This window comes from Medicago sativa, chromosome 2, assembly GCF_051527215.1.
Source record: "Medicago sativa cultivar Bolivia chromosome 2, Bolivia_mono, whole genome shotgun sequence".
NCBI lineage: Eukaryota > Viridiplantae > Streptophyta > Magnoliopsida > Fabales > Fabaceae > Medicago > Medicago sativa.
The window spans coordinates 52,962,340-52,978,707 of NC_140750.1; the positions used below are offsets into that span (position 1 = coordinate 52,962,340).

The 16,368-nt window shown below is 35.1% G+C and overlaps 1 protein-coding gene across 1 annotated transcript; it reads left to right on the plus strand.

Moving 5' to 3' along the window:
• The first annotated feature begins 12,065 nt into the window (after window positions 1-12,065).
• On the plus strand, window positions 12,066-15,663 carry LOC146948840 (C-type mannose receptor (DUF620)). The gene is made up of 3 exons (XM_085745023.1): window positions 12,066-12,502; window positions 12,874-13,221; window positions 14,866-15,663. The coding sequence occupies exons 1-3, from the start codon at window positions 12,182-12,184 to the stop codon at window positions 15,358-15,360; spliced, it is 1,164 nt and encodes a 387-aa protein (XP_085601149.1). The 5' UTR covers window positions 12,066-12,181; the 3' UTR covers window positions 15,361-15,663.
• Window positions 15,664-16,368: the final 705 nt, after the last annotated feature.

Here is a 16,368-nt window from a genome sequence, read left to right on the forward strand (position 1 = left end):
ACTTTTGGGTACTATCGTTTTGTCAGGTAACTGTTATTTTACTGTCGTTTGTCACTGTTGCAAGCAAATTCCTTGAAGACAAGGAATGGTTTAAGTTTGGGGTTGTGATGACATGCTGTCATTACGTAATTTTTAGGACTTATTGTGACATTTTGATAGAGTTCTCATGCAATTTATACTGTTCTGGAGTGCAAAAAGCTTAAATATTGAAGTCTGTTCGAAGGAAATCGCGCCACGCCAATTTCAAGCCGTGCTGCGATTTTTGAAGCAAAAATTACATCCTCCCTGTTTGAGGGAAATCGCGGCACGCCTATATACATGGCGCGGCGCGATTTTGACGGGTCAGGCCCATGACTTCTATAAATACTGCACTCAATCTGAAGAACAAGGGTTACGATTTTGGAGAGCAAAGTGCGATTTTGAGACATCGGAGACGGCTAGAAGGGCGATTTCTTCAACCTTTCACCAATTCATGTATGTTTTAATTATTTCGTTGATTATGCTATTTGTAAACTCGATTATGAGTAGCTAAATCTCTTAGAGATTAGATCCGAGATGAATCTTTGTAACCCTAATTGACACATGTTGCTGTGAAACTCTATTTTGTTTATGAATTCAATTCTAGTTTATTTAATTCAATTGTTCTTAATGCTTTTTATATCTTGATCACATATAACTTGATTTCGTGAGAATGAATGACCACTGACCATGGCTTTCAACTTAGACCTAATTGAATTGTTCTAATAAACAGGGTTAGTCTAGGAATAGATAATCGTTTGTTAGTGATAATAGGTTAACGTTCGGTAAAACCTTCAAGAATTGTTAGACCACCTAAGGAATTAGGGGCTGTAGTTTAAGAAGAGGGTCCTAACTCAAGGGATTGATTAGGGCTAATTTGTTAATCATCGTAAACTAGAAGAGGGTTCATAACAAATAGGTGCAGTAGACCAATTAGGGGAACTTAGAGGATTCGACGGATCTGATCTCATCTTTCTCTCATATTTTCTTAATCAAATCTAATTTCTTTTATTTGATTTCATAAAATCAAACCAAATCTTCTGCCTAGTGGCAAACTAAAAATAAATTTACACATCCTAATTATATAACGAAATTGAATTATTGAAGTTAAAAACAGTCCTCGTGGGATCGATATTTTTACTACTTCGATAGTATTTGGTGCACTTGCCAAACGTCTATCAACTACCTCTTCTGGTTCAGGATCAGAATCCTTCTTAGCAGACTCACTAGCCATCAGCATCAGTTGCTTGGCTTATGAAACTACAGACTCTTGTAGCTCAGCTGCAATTTCCAAGACCTTTTCAGCTTCTGCCTTTTTCCCTTGTAAGTCCTTCAAATCCAAATCAGAAGCAGCTTTAGCTATCTTGGTGATATGAGGAAAATCCTTGGTCCTCCTCAAAGCTGGCTTCCTCTTCCTCTTTGGTATAGCAGGTTGTTCAGGAGCAATACCAATACTTAGGACCACATTAGAGTTGATGTCTTTAGCTATCTCTTCAATTGATGGCATTGCAGAACCACCAATTTTAAGCTTGTCAGAAGCAGGTTTTGTCTTCTTAGCAGATTTTTCAACCTTCATATACTCTTCTGCAGTCATTTTCCTCTTTGATCTTCTGCCTTTTGCCAGAGGCACCGCACCACCATACATTTCCTCAGGTACCTCATCCAATTTGATGACCTGGTTGGTTGCCTCATAGTGATCCTTTATGTAGTACATCTGCACATCAATAGGATCCTTTTTGCAGATGGGTGGAAAATCTCTCATAAGATCAGACCTGACATGGGATTCACTTAAATCAGTTTGGAGTTTGGTGACCTCACTGATTAGCTCCATATTCAAGAGAGTATGAGCATTGATGAACTTCCCAGTCTTAGTGTCAATCATCTTATCAGTGAAGGCTTGAGCTCTACTTAGGCTGTCCAAGACACCTCCTTGATAGAATATCTCTGATAAGAGTCTTCCATAGGGAACCCAGGGTTTGTCCTGCAGCTGACTTTGTTTCAGACACTCTATCAGGTACTTGAACATGTATTTTGGCACGTTCACCTTTTCCTTCTTGATGAAGTGCTGGAGAAAGACTTTCTGAGCCAAATTGGGTTTTTCACATCCACCACAAGGTAGTAAGTTCTCATTCTGAATCTTCAGAAGCATCTTAGTTACCATGCCCAATTCAGCATATTTCTTCTCCCTCTTGAAATTGTATATGACCAAGTTAGCTTTTTCTTTCCAAATGCGTTTTTCAGCAGCACTTGAAAGATCAATTCCAGAGTAATATCCAGACGCTTCAACCTTAAGAACAGCTTCTATCTGCCATTGTGTAATTCTTACTGGAATACCGCAGATGCTTGACCTGATTTCATCTTCAACAAAAGGCCCAAGTCCCATTTCTTCTCTTGTCTTTCCCTCTAGCTCTGGATACATCAAAACCATTTGATTCTCTTCAGCTTGAGATGCTGCTCTGTTATAAACTTTTGCTCTTACCCAGAAGTGCCTAACCAATGCTTCATATGTTGGTCCATTCAACATTGTGAAGTATTCCAGAAGTCCTTGCTTTTCATAGTAGCTTCTGATCCAACACTTATGGAAAGCTAGTGATTCAAAATCCACTCGATTTTCTATCTGAACCTTTAAATCCCATTCTTCCAATTTCATGCTTCTTCGTCTGAAGTCATATTCAGGGACCATTCGTCCAGAAGATTCTGATGCGCCTTGCATGCTTGATGTAGATTCTGATACTTTTTGTTGCGAGCTGGATGATGCCATTTGATGAAGATTGAAGAAGATTTGGAGAAGATGATGTTTTTAGGATTCTAGGGTTGAGAGAATGCGCTTACTTCGCAAAAGGTTTGAAAGCAAATGTGTTTGTTGTGAGTGAGTAGAATTGACAAAGTGTTAAAAGTAAAACGATTGCAATTCAAAAAGAGACAAACAAACATAACATTAATGACAAAATTGGGGGCGCGTGAAAAGTACTTTTAAAGCTATTAAATCATCATTGCCCTTTTTAGTTATACACCAATACAAACAGGCCACGTCAGAAGTTCACAGAGTAACTACCAAGTTAGTGGGCCAGAAGTTACCATAAAAAGTAACTCCCAACGTTTCCACTAACTCTACTATTCAGAAGCATAAAATCCAGCTTCTGGACTTCAGATGCTGACGTCATTATCAGAAGCGAGTTTTCCTCAGAACCTCAATAGAGAGCTTCTGATGGACTACTGCTTCTGAACTAACTTCAGAACCTAAAATCCTATTCAGGAGCAAGCAATCATTTAATCAGACACAAAGTGCATGTTCAAATTTTTCATGATAAAATCAAATCTTTCAACAGTTAAAAGCTTAGTAAATATATCAGCCCATTGATTTTCAGTATCAATGAATTGTATATCTAAAATTCCTTTTTGAACATAATCTCTGATAAAATGGTGTTTGATTTCAATGTGCTTAGCTCTTGAATGCAAAATTGGATTTTTAGACAAACAAATAACAGCAGTATTATCACAATAAATGGGAATATTGTTAGCAGTTATCTGATAGTCTTCCAACTGATGTTTCATCCAAAGTAGTTGTGTATAACAACTTGCAGCTGAAATGTATTATGCTTCTGTTGTAGACATAGCAATAATTGTTTGTCTTTTGCTAGCCCAGGATATAAGATTATCACCCAGAAATTGACAATTGCCACTGGTTGACTTTCTTTCAATCCTATCACCAGCATAATCAGCATCACAGAATCCAATTAGCTTATAATCTAAGGATTTCCTATAGAGGAGTCCAAGATTAGTTGTTCCTTTCAAATACCTGAAGATTCTCTTGACAGCAGTCATATGAGATTCTCTAGGATCTGATTGGAATCTTGCACATAAGCATACACTGAATAAAATATCTGGCCTAGATGCAGTAAGGTATAACAAAGAACCAATCATACCTCTATACAACTTCTGATCAACTTTAGCTCCTTCATCTTCTTTGCTTAAGGTGCACGTAGGGTGCATTGGAGTGTTCATCACTTTACAATCTTCAAGCTTGAACTTCTTCAGAAGCTCCTTTGTATACTTTGATTGATGAACATAGACTCCATCTTTGCATTGATTAATTTGAATGCCCAGGAAGAACTTCAGCTCTCCCATCATGCTCATTTCAAATTCATCCTGCATTAACTTAGAAAATTCCTTGCAAAGAGATGCATTAGTAGAACCAAATATTATATCATCAACATATATTTGCACAACAAGAATATCTTTCCCAAGGGTCCTTCTGAAGAGTGTTGTATCAACCTGTCCTCTTTTAAAATCATTTTTTATTAAGAAATTACTTAGTCTATCATACCAAGCTCTGGGAGCTTGTTTCAAGCCATATAGTGATTTCTTCAGTTTAAAAACATGGTCAGGATATTTAATATCCTCAAATCCATGAGGTTGCTTGACATACACTTCTTCTTCAATGAATCCATTAAGAAATGTACTCTTGACATCCATTTGATATAATATTATGCTATGATTAACTGCATAGGAAAGAAGTAACCTGATTGCTTCCAATCTTGCAACTGGAGCAAATGTTTCAGTGTAATCAATGCCTTCTTGTTGACTATACCCATGTGCAACAAGTCTGGCTTTGTTTCTTGTTACTTCTCCTTGCTCATTCAACTTGTTTCTGAATACCCATTTTGTTCCAATAATGTTCTTGTGCTGAGGTTTGGGTACCAGATCCCACACATCATTCCTTTGAAATTGATTCAACTCTTCTTGCATAGCTAAGATCCATCCATCATCTGAAATTGCTTCTTCAACTTTAGTAGGTTCAATCATTGAGATCAGTTCAATCATTGATTCTTCTTGTCTGAAGTATGATCTTGTTCTCCTTGGACTATCTTTGTTTCCAATGATTAGTTCCTCAGGATGTGAAGATTTGTGCTTGAAAGTGTTTCTGAGAGGATCTTCTTGATGTGAGCCATCTTGTGCTTCATCAGAAGCAGTTTCATTTTGCGCTTCTGATGTAGGTTCAGCTTCTGGACTTTCTTCAGATTCAGCTATCTGATCAGGTTCTGGAGTAGCTTCAGGAACCTGTATCTCTGTAACACTTTCACCCTGCTTTGAAGTTTTATCTTCAAGCTCTTTGTCATCAAATTTAACGTGCATAGATTCTTCAACACAGAGTGTCTCTGAATTATACACTCTGTATGCCTTTGACCTTTCAGAGTAACCTAAGAAGATTCCTCTTTGGGCCTTGGCATCAAATTTCATTAGGTAGAGCTTGTTGTTCATAATGTAACATGTACATCCAAATTGATGAAAGTAAGAGATATTGGGTTTTCTTCCTTTAAAGAGTTCATATGCTGTTTTCTCCAAAATAGGTCTAATATAGATCCTGTTTTGAACATAACATGCTGTATTCACTGCTTCTGCCCAAAAATGTTTAGCCAAATTGTTTTCATGGATCATGGTTCTGGCCATTTCTTGTAAAGTTCTATTCTTTCTCTCTACAACCCCATTTTGTTGTGGAGTTCTAGGAGAAGAGAATTCATGGATAATTCCATGTTTTTCACAAAAAGCTTCAAATGGCTCATTTTCAAATTCTCCACCATGATCACTTCTGATTTTCAAAATCTTTGACTCCTTTTCAGTTTGAATTTGTGTGCAGAAGTTACTGAATACCTCATATGCATGATCCTTACTTTTCAGGAATTTCACCCAAGTCCATCTGCTGTAATCATCAACAATGACTAATCCATATTTACTTCCATATAAGGATGCAGTACTCACTGGTCCAAATAAATCAATATGGAGTAATTCTAAGGGTCTGGAGGTTGAAACAATGTCTTTGGTTTTAAAAGATGATTTCACAATTTTCCCTCTCTGACATGCACCACATAGTGCATCTGAATGATAGTCAATGTCTGGTAGCCCTTTGACAAGTTGTAACTTACTAAGCTTAGAGATTAACCTCCAGTTAGCATGTCCCAACCTTTTGTGCCACATCCATTTCTTATCATTCACTGATAGAAGGCAAATCACCTTCTGATCAGCCAGTTCAGAAAAATTGATTTTATAGACATTATCAACTCTCTTTCCCTTGAACACAATGGAATTGTCTTCCTTGTTGATTACTGTACAGTTGGTTTTCTCAAAAAGTACATCATAACCAATATCACAAAATTGACTAATGCTCAAAAGGTTATGTTCAAGACCATCTACCAACCATACATTATTAATTGAGGTAGAGGAATTACCAATAGTTCCTGTACCTATGATCTTGTCTGACTGGTTGCCTCCAAATTTCACATTTCCTCCCTCGATCTTTCATTGTTAGGCTGAGGAAAGTTGACTTCTCTTCTGTCATGTGTCTTGAGCAACCGCTGTCTAGGTACCATGATCTTTGCTTTGGTGCTGCTCTTAGACATACCTGCATCATTGACATTTTCAGATTTAGGTACCCATTGTCCTATGGGTCCTGGAAGTTTAGTGCTTAAGGCTTTACTCTTCGCTCCTTGTACCTTGTGCTGTGAGTTGGGTTGCTTCTGATTAACCATTACCTTTGGTTTTGGTACTTCAGAAGCAGTAACTGTCTTCTTTTGAAACTTAGACTTCAGAACCTCAGATTTTGGTTTCACCAGACTCTGAGGTACGGGTTCTGATCTTTTCAGGATCATGATCTTTGAAGTCTTGGAATCAGATTTGATCATAGCCTTTGACTTAGAGTTCTTTGGCTTTGAAGTAATCTTAGCCTTAGAACTAGAAGCTTCAGGTTCTGATTGAACAACAGTTTCCAACTCAGCACCTTCAGGTACAAAGAAGGTTTTCAGACCTTCCTTGATGCATTCACAACAAGATTTTAGATTGGTTTTCTCAAGTTTCACTTCTGGAAAACCAATTCCTCTGCCATTGTTCTTGTAAATGCTATAAATCATAGAAGCCACTCTGCTTCTGTCAATGCCAGATATAATAAAATCTTCAAGAGCAATTTCATGGTTACTTAAAGGTTTTTCATTACACTTTTCTTGTAGCTTCTGACATAAGAACCTGAGCTGATCTTCATACGTTTTACACATGAAGTCAAAGCCCCTAAGTCCTTGTTCAGAAGCTTTCAGATCCAATAGAGTTGATTTTTGCTGTTTCACCAAATCAGCATATTTTTCTTTTAAATCCTTCAACTCATTGGTTCTTACTTCAAAATGTGTAAGAAGTTCTTTAAGTGACTCAACAAGTTCATCTCTGGGAATTTTGGAATATACCTCGTTTTCATCTTTTGAGTCTGAATCTGATCCAGCTTCTGAAGTTGCTGTTGCTACCAGCCCAACAACTACCTTTGCATCTTCATCAGCTTCCTCTTTATCAGATCCAGATTCACTTCCCAAATCATCCCAGGTTGCCATTAAACTCTGCTTGATCTGCTTCTTGAATTTGCTTGGTTTGAATGTAGACCTCTTTGACTTGTCCTTTGACTTTTCTCTTTGAAGATCAGGGCATTCAGCAATGAAATGTCCAGGCTTCTTACAGTTGAAGCATCCCTTCTGATCTTCTTTCCTTGAGCTTCTGGAGTTACTCCTCTTGGTTAAAAACTTTCTGTTCTTCTTGGCCAGATATTGAAGTCTATTTGAGAGCATGGCCATTTCAGCAGCATCTGGTTCATAATCTGAACTTGATTGATCTTCCTCTTCAGATTCAACCACTTTGAGAGCTTTTGATGACTTGCCTTTGGATGGAAGAGCTATTGATTTACTCTTCTTAGTATACTCATGTTCATTAAGACTTAACTCATGAACTTTGAGAGAACTAACAAGATCTTCGACACTTAAAGTGTTTAAATCTTTAGCTTCCTCAATGGCAGTCACCTTTGGTCTCCATCTTGTAGGTAAGCTTCTGAGTATCTTGCTCACATGGTCAGAAGCAACATAGCTCTTCTTTAGAATTTGTAGCCCAGAGACTAAGGTTTGAAACCTTGAGTACATCTCTTCAATAGTTTCATCATCCTTCATCTTGAATAACTCGTACTGATGTACAAGCATGAGAGCTTTAGCTTCTTTGACCTTCTTGCTGCCTTCGTAGTTTGAACAGAGTGAAGCAAACATAGCTTTAGCAGTGGATTTGTCACTCATCTTCATGTATTCTGCTCTGGGTATAGCAGTGACAAGAGCTCCTCTGATAATATGATGCTTCTTGTAGAGTTTCTTCAACTCAGGAGTATGTTTCTTTCTATCCACAGCAGCTCCTTCTTCATGAAGGACTAAATCACCAACACCATCTTCTAGAATATCCCATAATTCTTCATCTAGGCTCATGATATAACAGTAAAAGTTGGTCTTCCACCAAAAAAATTCTTCAGCATCTCCATTGAATTTTGGGATCTTTCCAACACTGGATTTCTTACTATCACTATAATCATGTGAGACATGTTTATAGCTAGTATCATCAGAACCAGTAGGAGGAGGAGTAGACATGTTTTTCTCAGATCTTTGACTGTTGCACGGTTAAGTGTTACACAACAGACCAAGGCTCTAGATACCAATTGAAGGTGAGAAAAACACAAGAAGGGGGGTTGAATTGTGTTTTGAAAAATTCTTCGTTTCTCCTAAAACTGAACACACTTGATCAGAAGCTAAGTGAGACAGCTTCTGAAGTGATTATCAGAATCTAAATGTAGCGGAATAAAACAGAGAGAGAGAGAAGAAGAACGACACAAAGCAATTATACTGGTTCCTTCCACAATCCGGAAGTAGTCCAGTCCCCCTTGCACTTCCAAGGAGATTTCACTAAGAGTAATATCTGATTACAATTGCTCAAGCACACAAGCAAGAGACTTCCTTTGCTCAAGCACACAAGCAAGAGACTTCCTTTGCTCAAGAACACAATCAAGAGACTTCCTGCTGAAGCACAACTGCAAGAGACTTCTAACTAAACAAAATTACACAGAAAATTGTTTAAGGTTGAACACTTGATATACAATCAGAGGTGCTCACAGTACAAATCAAATACAGACTCAATGACTTAAGAATTTCTAAGATAAGACTTTGAGACACAGAAATTCTAAGTGAATGCAGAACAATTTCAGCAGAGGTTTGGCACTTGTATGAGAGTCTTTCGTTTAGCGTTCTTGCATTACCAATTCTCTAAGTCTTCACTCCTTTATATAGAGGTGTGAAAGAGACGTTGTGAAATTGTCAGCACATCAAAGAGTCGTTGTTGAAGCTTGATCTTTCACCAATGATCTTTTGCCTGATTTGGTTGTTTTCCTATGAAGAACCAATTTGAAATCCATTCCTTATCCAAAGGAACATCTATGCAGGCGAAGCCGTATTCTGGATTTGTTTTCTTGTCTTGTAGCGTGGACACAAAACAGAGTAGTGGAGAAGGTGGTTGTACAGTTCGTACAATAGTACGATGTCAACGCTTTCGTCCAAATTGCAAGCACATGCCTTCAAACATCTTTGAAATGACCGTTGCAAAATTCCACTAATCTTTTGTTGTGTTTTCGAATCCAATAGACAACTTTTGCAGTGATGATTCTTCAATCCTTGAATCTTTTGCAAATCCAGTTGATCTTCAGCTTCTGGTGAAATCACTTCTGATGAGGCAGCTTCTGATAACATAGCTTCTGATGATGCAGCTTCTGAATGATACAGCATCTGATAACGCAACTTCTGATGATGTGGCTTCTAGACCTCTTGTCTTCAGGAGCACTATTCTTCAGGAGCGCTTTACTAACTTCAGGAGCGGCTTTTCTTCAGGAGCGCTTTTCTCTTCAGGAGCGAGTTGCCTTCAGAAGCACTAAGCTTCAATTATTGTTGATTCCTTTAGCTCTTCATTTGCTCATTCAGAACCAATAAATGATGTAACTTTTTAATTAAGGTCTTGTACACTTGAACAAATATTAGCTAGTCCAATTTACAATTTTTAATACCTTGTTATCATCAAAACTCTTTAAGGTTTATTGTTAAACACATTTTGTTCCAACATAACATGATTAATTTTTTTTTTAAGGGTATAATTGGAATAAATCCAGCTCAAAATCCTCCTAAAAAGGGTTATTTTCTTTATATATAGTATAGATATAAAGACACTTTCAAACTAGTTATATTGTGTGTGTACACCTCTTCATTTTTAATTTGGAATTGTGTTCAAGAATCATATTCATCCATTTTATATCTAGTTACTAGTTATATTGAACTGGGACATCTCCTCTACTCAGTGGCGGAGTCAGGAATTGTGTAGAGGAACGGTGGTTCAAGTCCCCAGGACCTCATTTTTTGAATAAAAATATTATTAATAGAATAGAAAATAAAAAAAGTGAGTAGCATGGATCAAACCCACACCCTCTGTGGGTTAGGGAGTTCGACAATCTACTGCAGCGCACATGTAACATTTGATAAATTATGGATAATATGATAATTATAGGTAAGTTGGGAGTTGCAGACCTAAGGTCGCTTCTATGGGTCTTTTAGGCGATCCGCCACTGAGCCCGGGCTAATGCCCATGCTAGCTGTGGGTGGCTCCGCCCCTGCCTCTACTTCATCTTTATTTTAAAAATCAATCTTAGAAGCGTTACTAGATGTACTTTTTAAAATAAAATTTAAAAAGAAGTGTAAACTTTAGATAGTAATGGATCAAAGGTGGTAGGCCAATCTCCATGGGACCAGTGGTGGTGGCATGGGAAATAGATAGCTGATCAGCTCAATGGAGAGAATAAAAATAAAATAATATAAACAAATAACGACAAGAGTGAGTCCCAAAGCAAGTGGAATAAAGCAATAGACAGCCCAACATGCGAGTTTGGATTATTACAATATGTCATTTTCTTTTGCCGTTCAACAGATAATCTGTCTCTTTTGTTTCTTCCTCTTAACCTACTACAAGTATTTTTAAATATAAATATAAGTCACATTTTAAATTATTGATACATTTATTAACTTTTTTTAAATATATACTCCCTCCAGTCACTATTATAAGCAAAAATTCACTTTTTAGATTCATTCAATAAATGATGTATGTAGTTTATATATGGATCACATACATCATTTATTGAATGAGCCTAAAAAACCAATTTTTGCTTATAATAGTGACCAAAAGGAGTATGCATTTGTCAAAAAAAAAAAAGCTTTTCTAAGTATATATGTAATTAATAGAGAAGTCCTGATATAGATCACCTTCATAAATGATCTATTGTGAGCTAATATTTTCAATCACTATTTTTAGTCTCTATTTTTATGTCAATTTATGTGTAGCCTTTGTATTTTTTAATTAAATTGGGTAGAAATGTGTAGAATATTGTAAAAATTTCTTCCAAAAAATTTAGAATTTTTTAACAAAACATGAATTAAATATGAATTTTTAACAGCCAAAAATATAAAAATTCATATTTAATTCATGTTTTGTTAAAAATTTCTAATTTATTTTAGAGAGATTTTTTTTTTTTTGTAGTGTTACAAACATAAACTAAAACTTCATATTTAATTTATTTTTTTAGAGATTCTTATAACATTATAAACTATTCTGGAATTTTTTGTTCAAAAATATAAATTCTACATGTGAGTTTACTTAAAAAGAGAGATCAAAAGAGAAGATTAAAAAGTTTTGAAGGACTAAAAGTAGAAGAAATTTTTTAGAGGGACTAAAATTAAAATTTTATATATTAATAGAGACCAAAAGTATATTAAACCCTTTATTTATAATAGTCACCATGATTTGTGACATATTTTTACTTGTAATAGTTATAGGATGGAGTAGACCAAACAATTGAATTCAAATGGTTAATGATCTTCACCAAATAACAAATCGTTTAAGAGAATCTAAGTTTAATTCTTAATTGAAATAATTTTTTATCAAACTATAGTTACTCTCAAACTTTAAATTATCAGAGTTCATTTCTCATCATGAGAATAAGAAGGTTAACAAAAAAACAATAATATCTAAGGGAGTAAGTATGAAATGACCTATTATTCTTTAAAAAAAAAAAAATGAAGTGACCTATTATGCTAATTTTTATGGTACGGACAAAGTATATATTATGGTAAGTTAGAGTATATAATATGAGAAGTTGTAACTCTCACTCTTTCACACACTCATTTAAACTCCCTAACCATCCACTTTCTAAAACCTCTTCATTTCATTCTTATTCTTCCATTCTCATCACACAATCATCACCACCTACATTTAATCATCCTCCACACGAATGGCTTCAAGATCAGCACGTTGGCGTCAGAGTTGGGCACCACAGCCATTAACACCATTGATGGAAGGTCCTGACCCTGAAATGCAAGAAGAAGGGGGCAAAAAAGAAAGCTCTTGGGAAGCTATAAGGGAATGGTTCAAAGCTCAGAAAATTTCCCCTAGTGGAAACATTTCATCACAATCATTTTATGGAACCATTCATGCTAAGACACAAGATTTAAGGTTATTGCTTGGTGTCTTAGGTTGTCCCTTGGCTCCTATTCCTTCAGATCATGATCCTGCTTTAAGTATTCATCACAATCATATCAAAGATACCCCATTTGTAAGCTCTAACTACTAATCATAATGTTGCATTTTTTAACATTTATTTTGGTATAAATAATTGGAAATTGCAAGATATGTCTTAGCTCATTTAGTACCTAACCATGGAATAAATTTATTTTTAAAAATTAAAAGCTATCTTGATTTTATAGAATTATATAAATGCATATTTCGATTGGGTTAAAATTGTCAGAACTACCACGAACCACCACGATTTTGAAAAATACATCTTAGAAGTTCAACAAAATTACAATGTCAGCGTGATTTTGTCAAACCTATATTATTTTTTTTTTAATGTTAGTTATTTATTTTATGTATTATCCTATCTAGTAAGATGTGGTTGGTTAATTTAGTCACTTTTTTTTTTAATAGGAAACATCAACAGCCAAGTACATCATACAACAATATTTAGCTGCAACAGGATGTTTGAAACAACAAAAGGAGAATAAAAACATGTATGCAACTGGGGTGGTGAAGATGATTTGTTGTGAAACGGAGATATCATCAGGGAAGAATGTAAAGTGTTTGGGGACAAGAAGTAGTGAAAATGGTTGCTTTGTACTTTGGCAAATGTTGCCAGGAATGTGGTCACTTGAATTGGTTGTTGGTGGCCATAAGATTGTTGCTGGTAGTAATGGTAAGACTGTGTGGAGACATACCCCTTGGTTAGGTACTCATGCTGCTAAAGGCCCACAACGCCCATTACGTCGCATTATTCAGGTATAATCTCAAAATATTACGCCTCCGATCACATTTTTAAGTAAAAAACAACTTTTTAAGTTTACTGAATAACCAATGTATCTGGTCTATATTAACGCATATATAATTTTAATAAGTTATTGTTATCATCACAAATTATTTAGTGTAACTTTCTAAGGATGAAATTGCCTTAAATTTTTGTTAGGTAAACGAGTAGTAGTTGTATTCCTAATTTTTTTACCCTAACATAAAAAGAAAATCATGTTAAGTAATGTGGAGATGTGATACTTCATTCTCTAGAGACGTATAATGATGTAATGTTCATGTCTAATGTCGCGTCTTTATATTAGGTTTCAAATCATGCTCTTTAATGATTGAAAAATATAAAGATGTTTTTGATTCATGTTATAGTTTCTTATGATGAATAGAGTTGCTAATGTCTAAAATTAAGAGATTATGTTGACCGATTACAATTTCAATGACAAAATTGTTTACCCACTTAGAATGAATGTGTGCTTTCAATTCCAATAGTGGAAGCACTTAAATGAACTTTTTCTTTTTGTGTTAAAAGATGTGCTAACATATGGATAAGCAAACCAACCAAAAGAAAGATATTAACTTAGGTTAAAACTTGTCTTATTTAAAAGATAATTTTATATTTAATAAAAGCAAGAAATGACTTTTGGTCTATATTGTCTTAGAAACCAAACAAATTTTGAACTATAGTTTTGTATATTCTATATTTGTGTTTGGTTTCTTGGTTGGTGGGTGGTAGATTTCATTTGTTTCTTAGGGGGACAAAGTAGTGTTCAAAGTAGCTTGTACCAAACAAAGAAAGAGATTGAAAAGCAAATTGAGATTGAAAAAATACAATAAAATCCCAATGAATATTGAAGGGTATATTTCGAGCTGACAATGATAGAGAAACTGTCCCTTACTTTACACTACAAACGTGAAATTTTATTTGGAAATTACAATGCCACGTGATTGTCAATCTTACGTCAGCATCTGATTATTGTACATAGTTAGTGAGTCATGATCTTGGGATTGCTGCTTATTGCAGGGTAGCCTAGGTATTAGGGTACCCCTGAAGAATGAATTATCCTTTTGCTTTTGCTTTTTCTTTTAGCACTTTGATGAATAGTCCTTCGTCCACTACATTATTGTCCCTGCTTTCATACCTTCATATTCCCTTTAACATTATTTGTACTTGTTTCTTTTTGTTAACAATGTTTGGCCTAGGATAACGTTTCATTCCCTATAGGAGCAGCCATTTTTTTTTTAAAATTACATTTATAATACAATATGGAGTTTGATTAGAATAACATCCATATTGTAATGTTTGTCCCTACTATGAGTATTAAGAACTAAATTACTACCTTGTTAAAAAAAGTTTGGCTAAAGAATGTCTCAAGATACTCTTTAAGAATTTCACATTTATAAAATATTCATTAAAAATGACAAATGTTTTATTTCATAGTATTGCATAGACAAAAAAATTAAAACTTTGTTATTTAAGATGCTTAAAGAATACGCCAAAACACTCGTTAGTATTTTCTAAAAAAAGCAGATATCTCTTCTCTATTTTTTTTATAAGCAGAGAAATTTGATTTATATAAAAGAACTTGCATTTAACAACTTGTATTTTGATGGTGCAAATATTAGGGTTTGGATCCAAAGAGCACAGCAAGCTTATTCACAAATGCACAATGCTTAGGTGAAAATCGAATCGGCAACGTTGATTGCTTCGTGCTAAAGGTATGTGCAGATCGTGAGACTGTGATAGAAAGAAGTGAGGGACCCGCAGAGGTAATAAGGCACATTCTATATGGCTACTTTTGCCAAAAAAGTGGACTCCTCATATACCTAGAAGACTCACATCTCACTAGGGTTCCAACACAAGAAAGTGATGCAGTTTATTGGGAAACCACCATAGGTAGTAGCATTGGTGATTATAGAGACGTTGATGGGATCTTGATTGCACATCAAGGACGGTCCATCGCGACGGTGTTTCGATTCGGAGAACTCTCTATGCAGCATAGTAGAACCAGGATGGAAGAGATTTGGACCATTGATGATGTTATGTTTAATGTACCTGGACTCTCCATGGATCATTTCATTCCTCCTGCTGATATTCTTGACAATATAAATTCTCCATGATAATAAAAAATGATGAAGTGTATTGGGAGATCAACATAGGTAGTAGCATTAGGTTTTTGTTAACTTTTTTTAAAGGCAATGTGAATTGTAACTTTACTTTGGAGGGGGTATAATTAAAGTATTGGTGGGGGGTGTAATCTTTTTTGTCTTTGTTTTTGTTAATTAAGTTTTTAATTAGTAGTATGTACTATGTACTTTAAGTCATTAAGCTCAAATGACAAAATCAAGAGGGGGAATGGAATAAATTGATCAATTGGTAATATAATGAATATATTTTTATGTATTTCATTATTTGGATGAAAAGTGTTGGATATTGATCAACGATGGGTAGCACTTTGGTGTCATTAATGGCATCGTGCCATTAAATCTGGGCCATACAAACACATTGTCATTGCATCTGGGCCACACAACACATCTATCTTGGTGTCATTAATGACCCAGATTTAATGGCACGGTGCCATTAATGGCACCAAAGTGCTGCCCGGTGGATGTGTTTTCTTTTTAAGAAGTGCTTTTTGTTTTTATGTTTACCCGTGTTAATAATTTATACATTTCAACAACTTTATATGAATTCTTTAACAAAAAACACTACTCCCTCTGTTTCAAAATGAGTGTCGCTTTAGCCAAAAAAATTTGTTTCAAAATGAATGTCACTTTTGGTTTCCAATGCAATAATAACTTTTTCTTTTTAATTGTACCCTCCAATTAATACTCTGCAGACTGCTTCCAAAATATTACTTTTAAAACTAACCAATAGTTAATAAGGATAATTTGGTAAAAAAACCATTCTCTTTTTTTTAATCATTGCATTTCTTAATATGTGTGTAAACACCTAAAACGACACTCATTTTGAAACGGAGGGAGTATTAAAATAGACATAATTAAAAATAACTTCAGTGAAATGACTTTGGGAACATTTTTTTAAAGAACAATGTTTAATTACAAATAAGATTGATATGGATTAGTGCAAATATAATTGGTAGAATGATTGGCATTTATATTTAAATC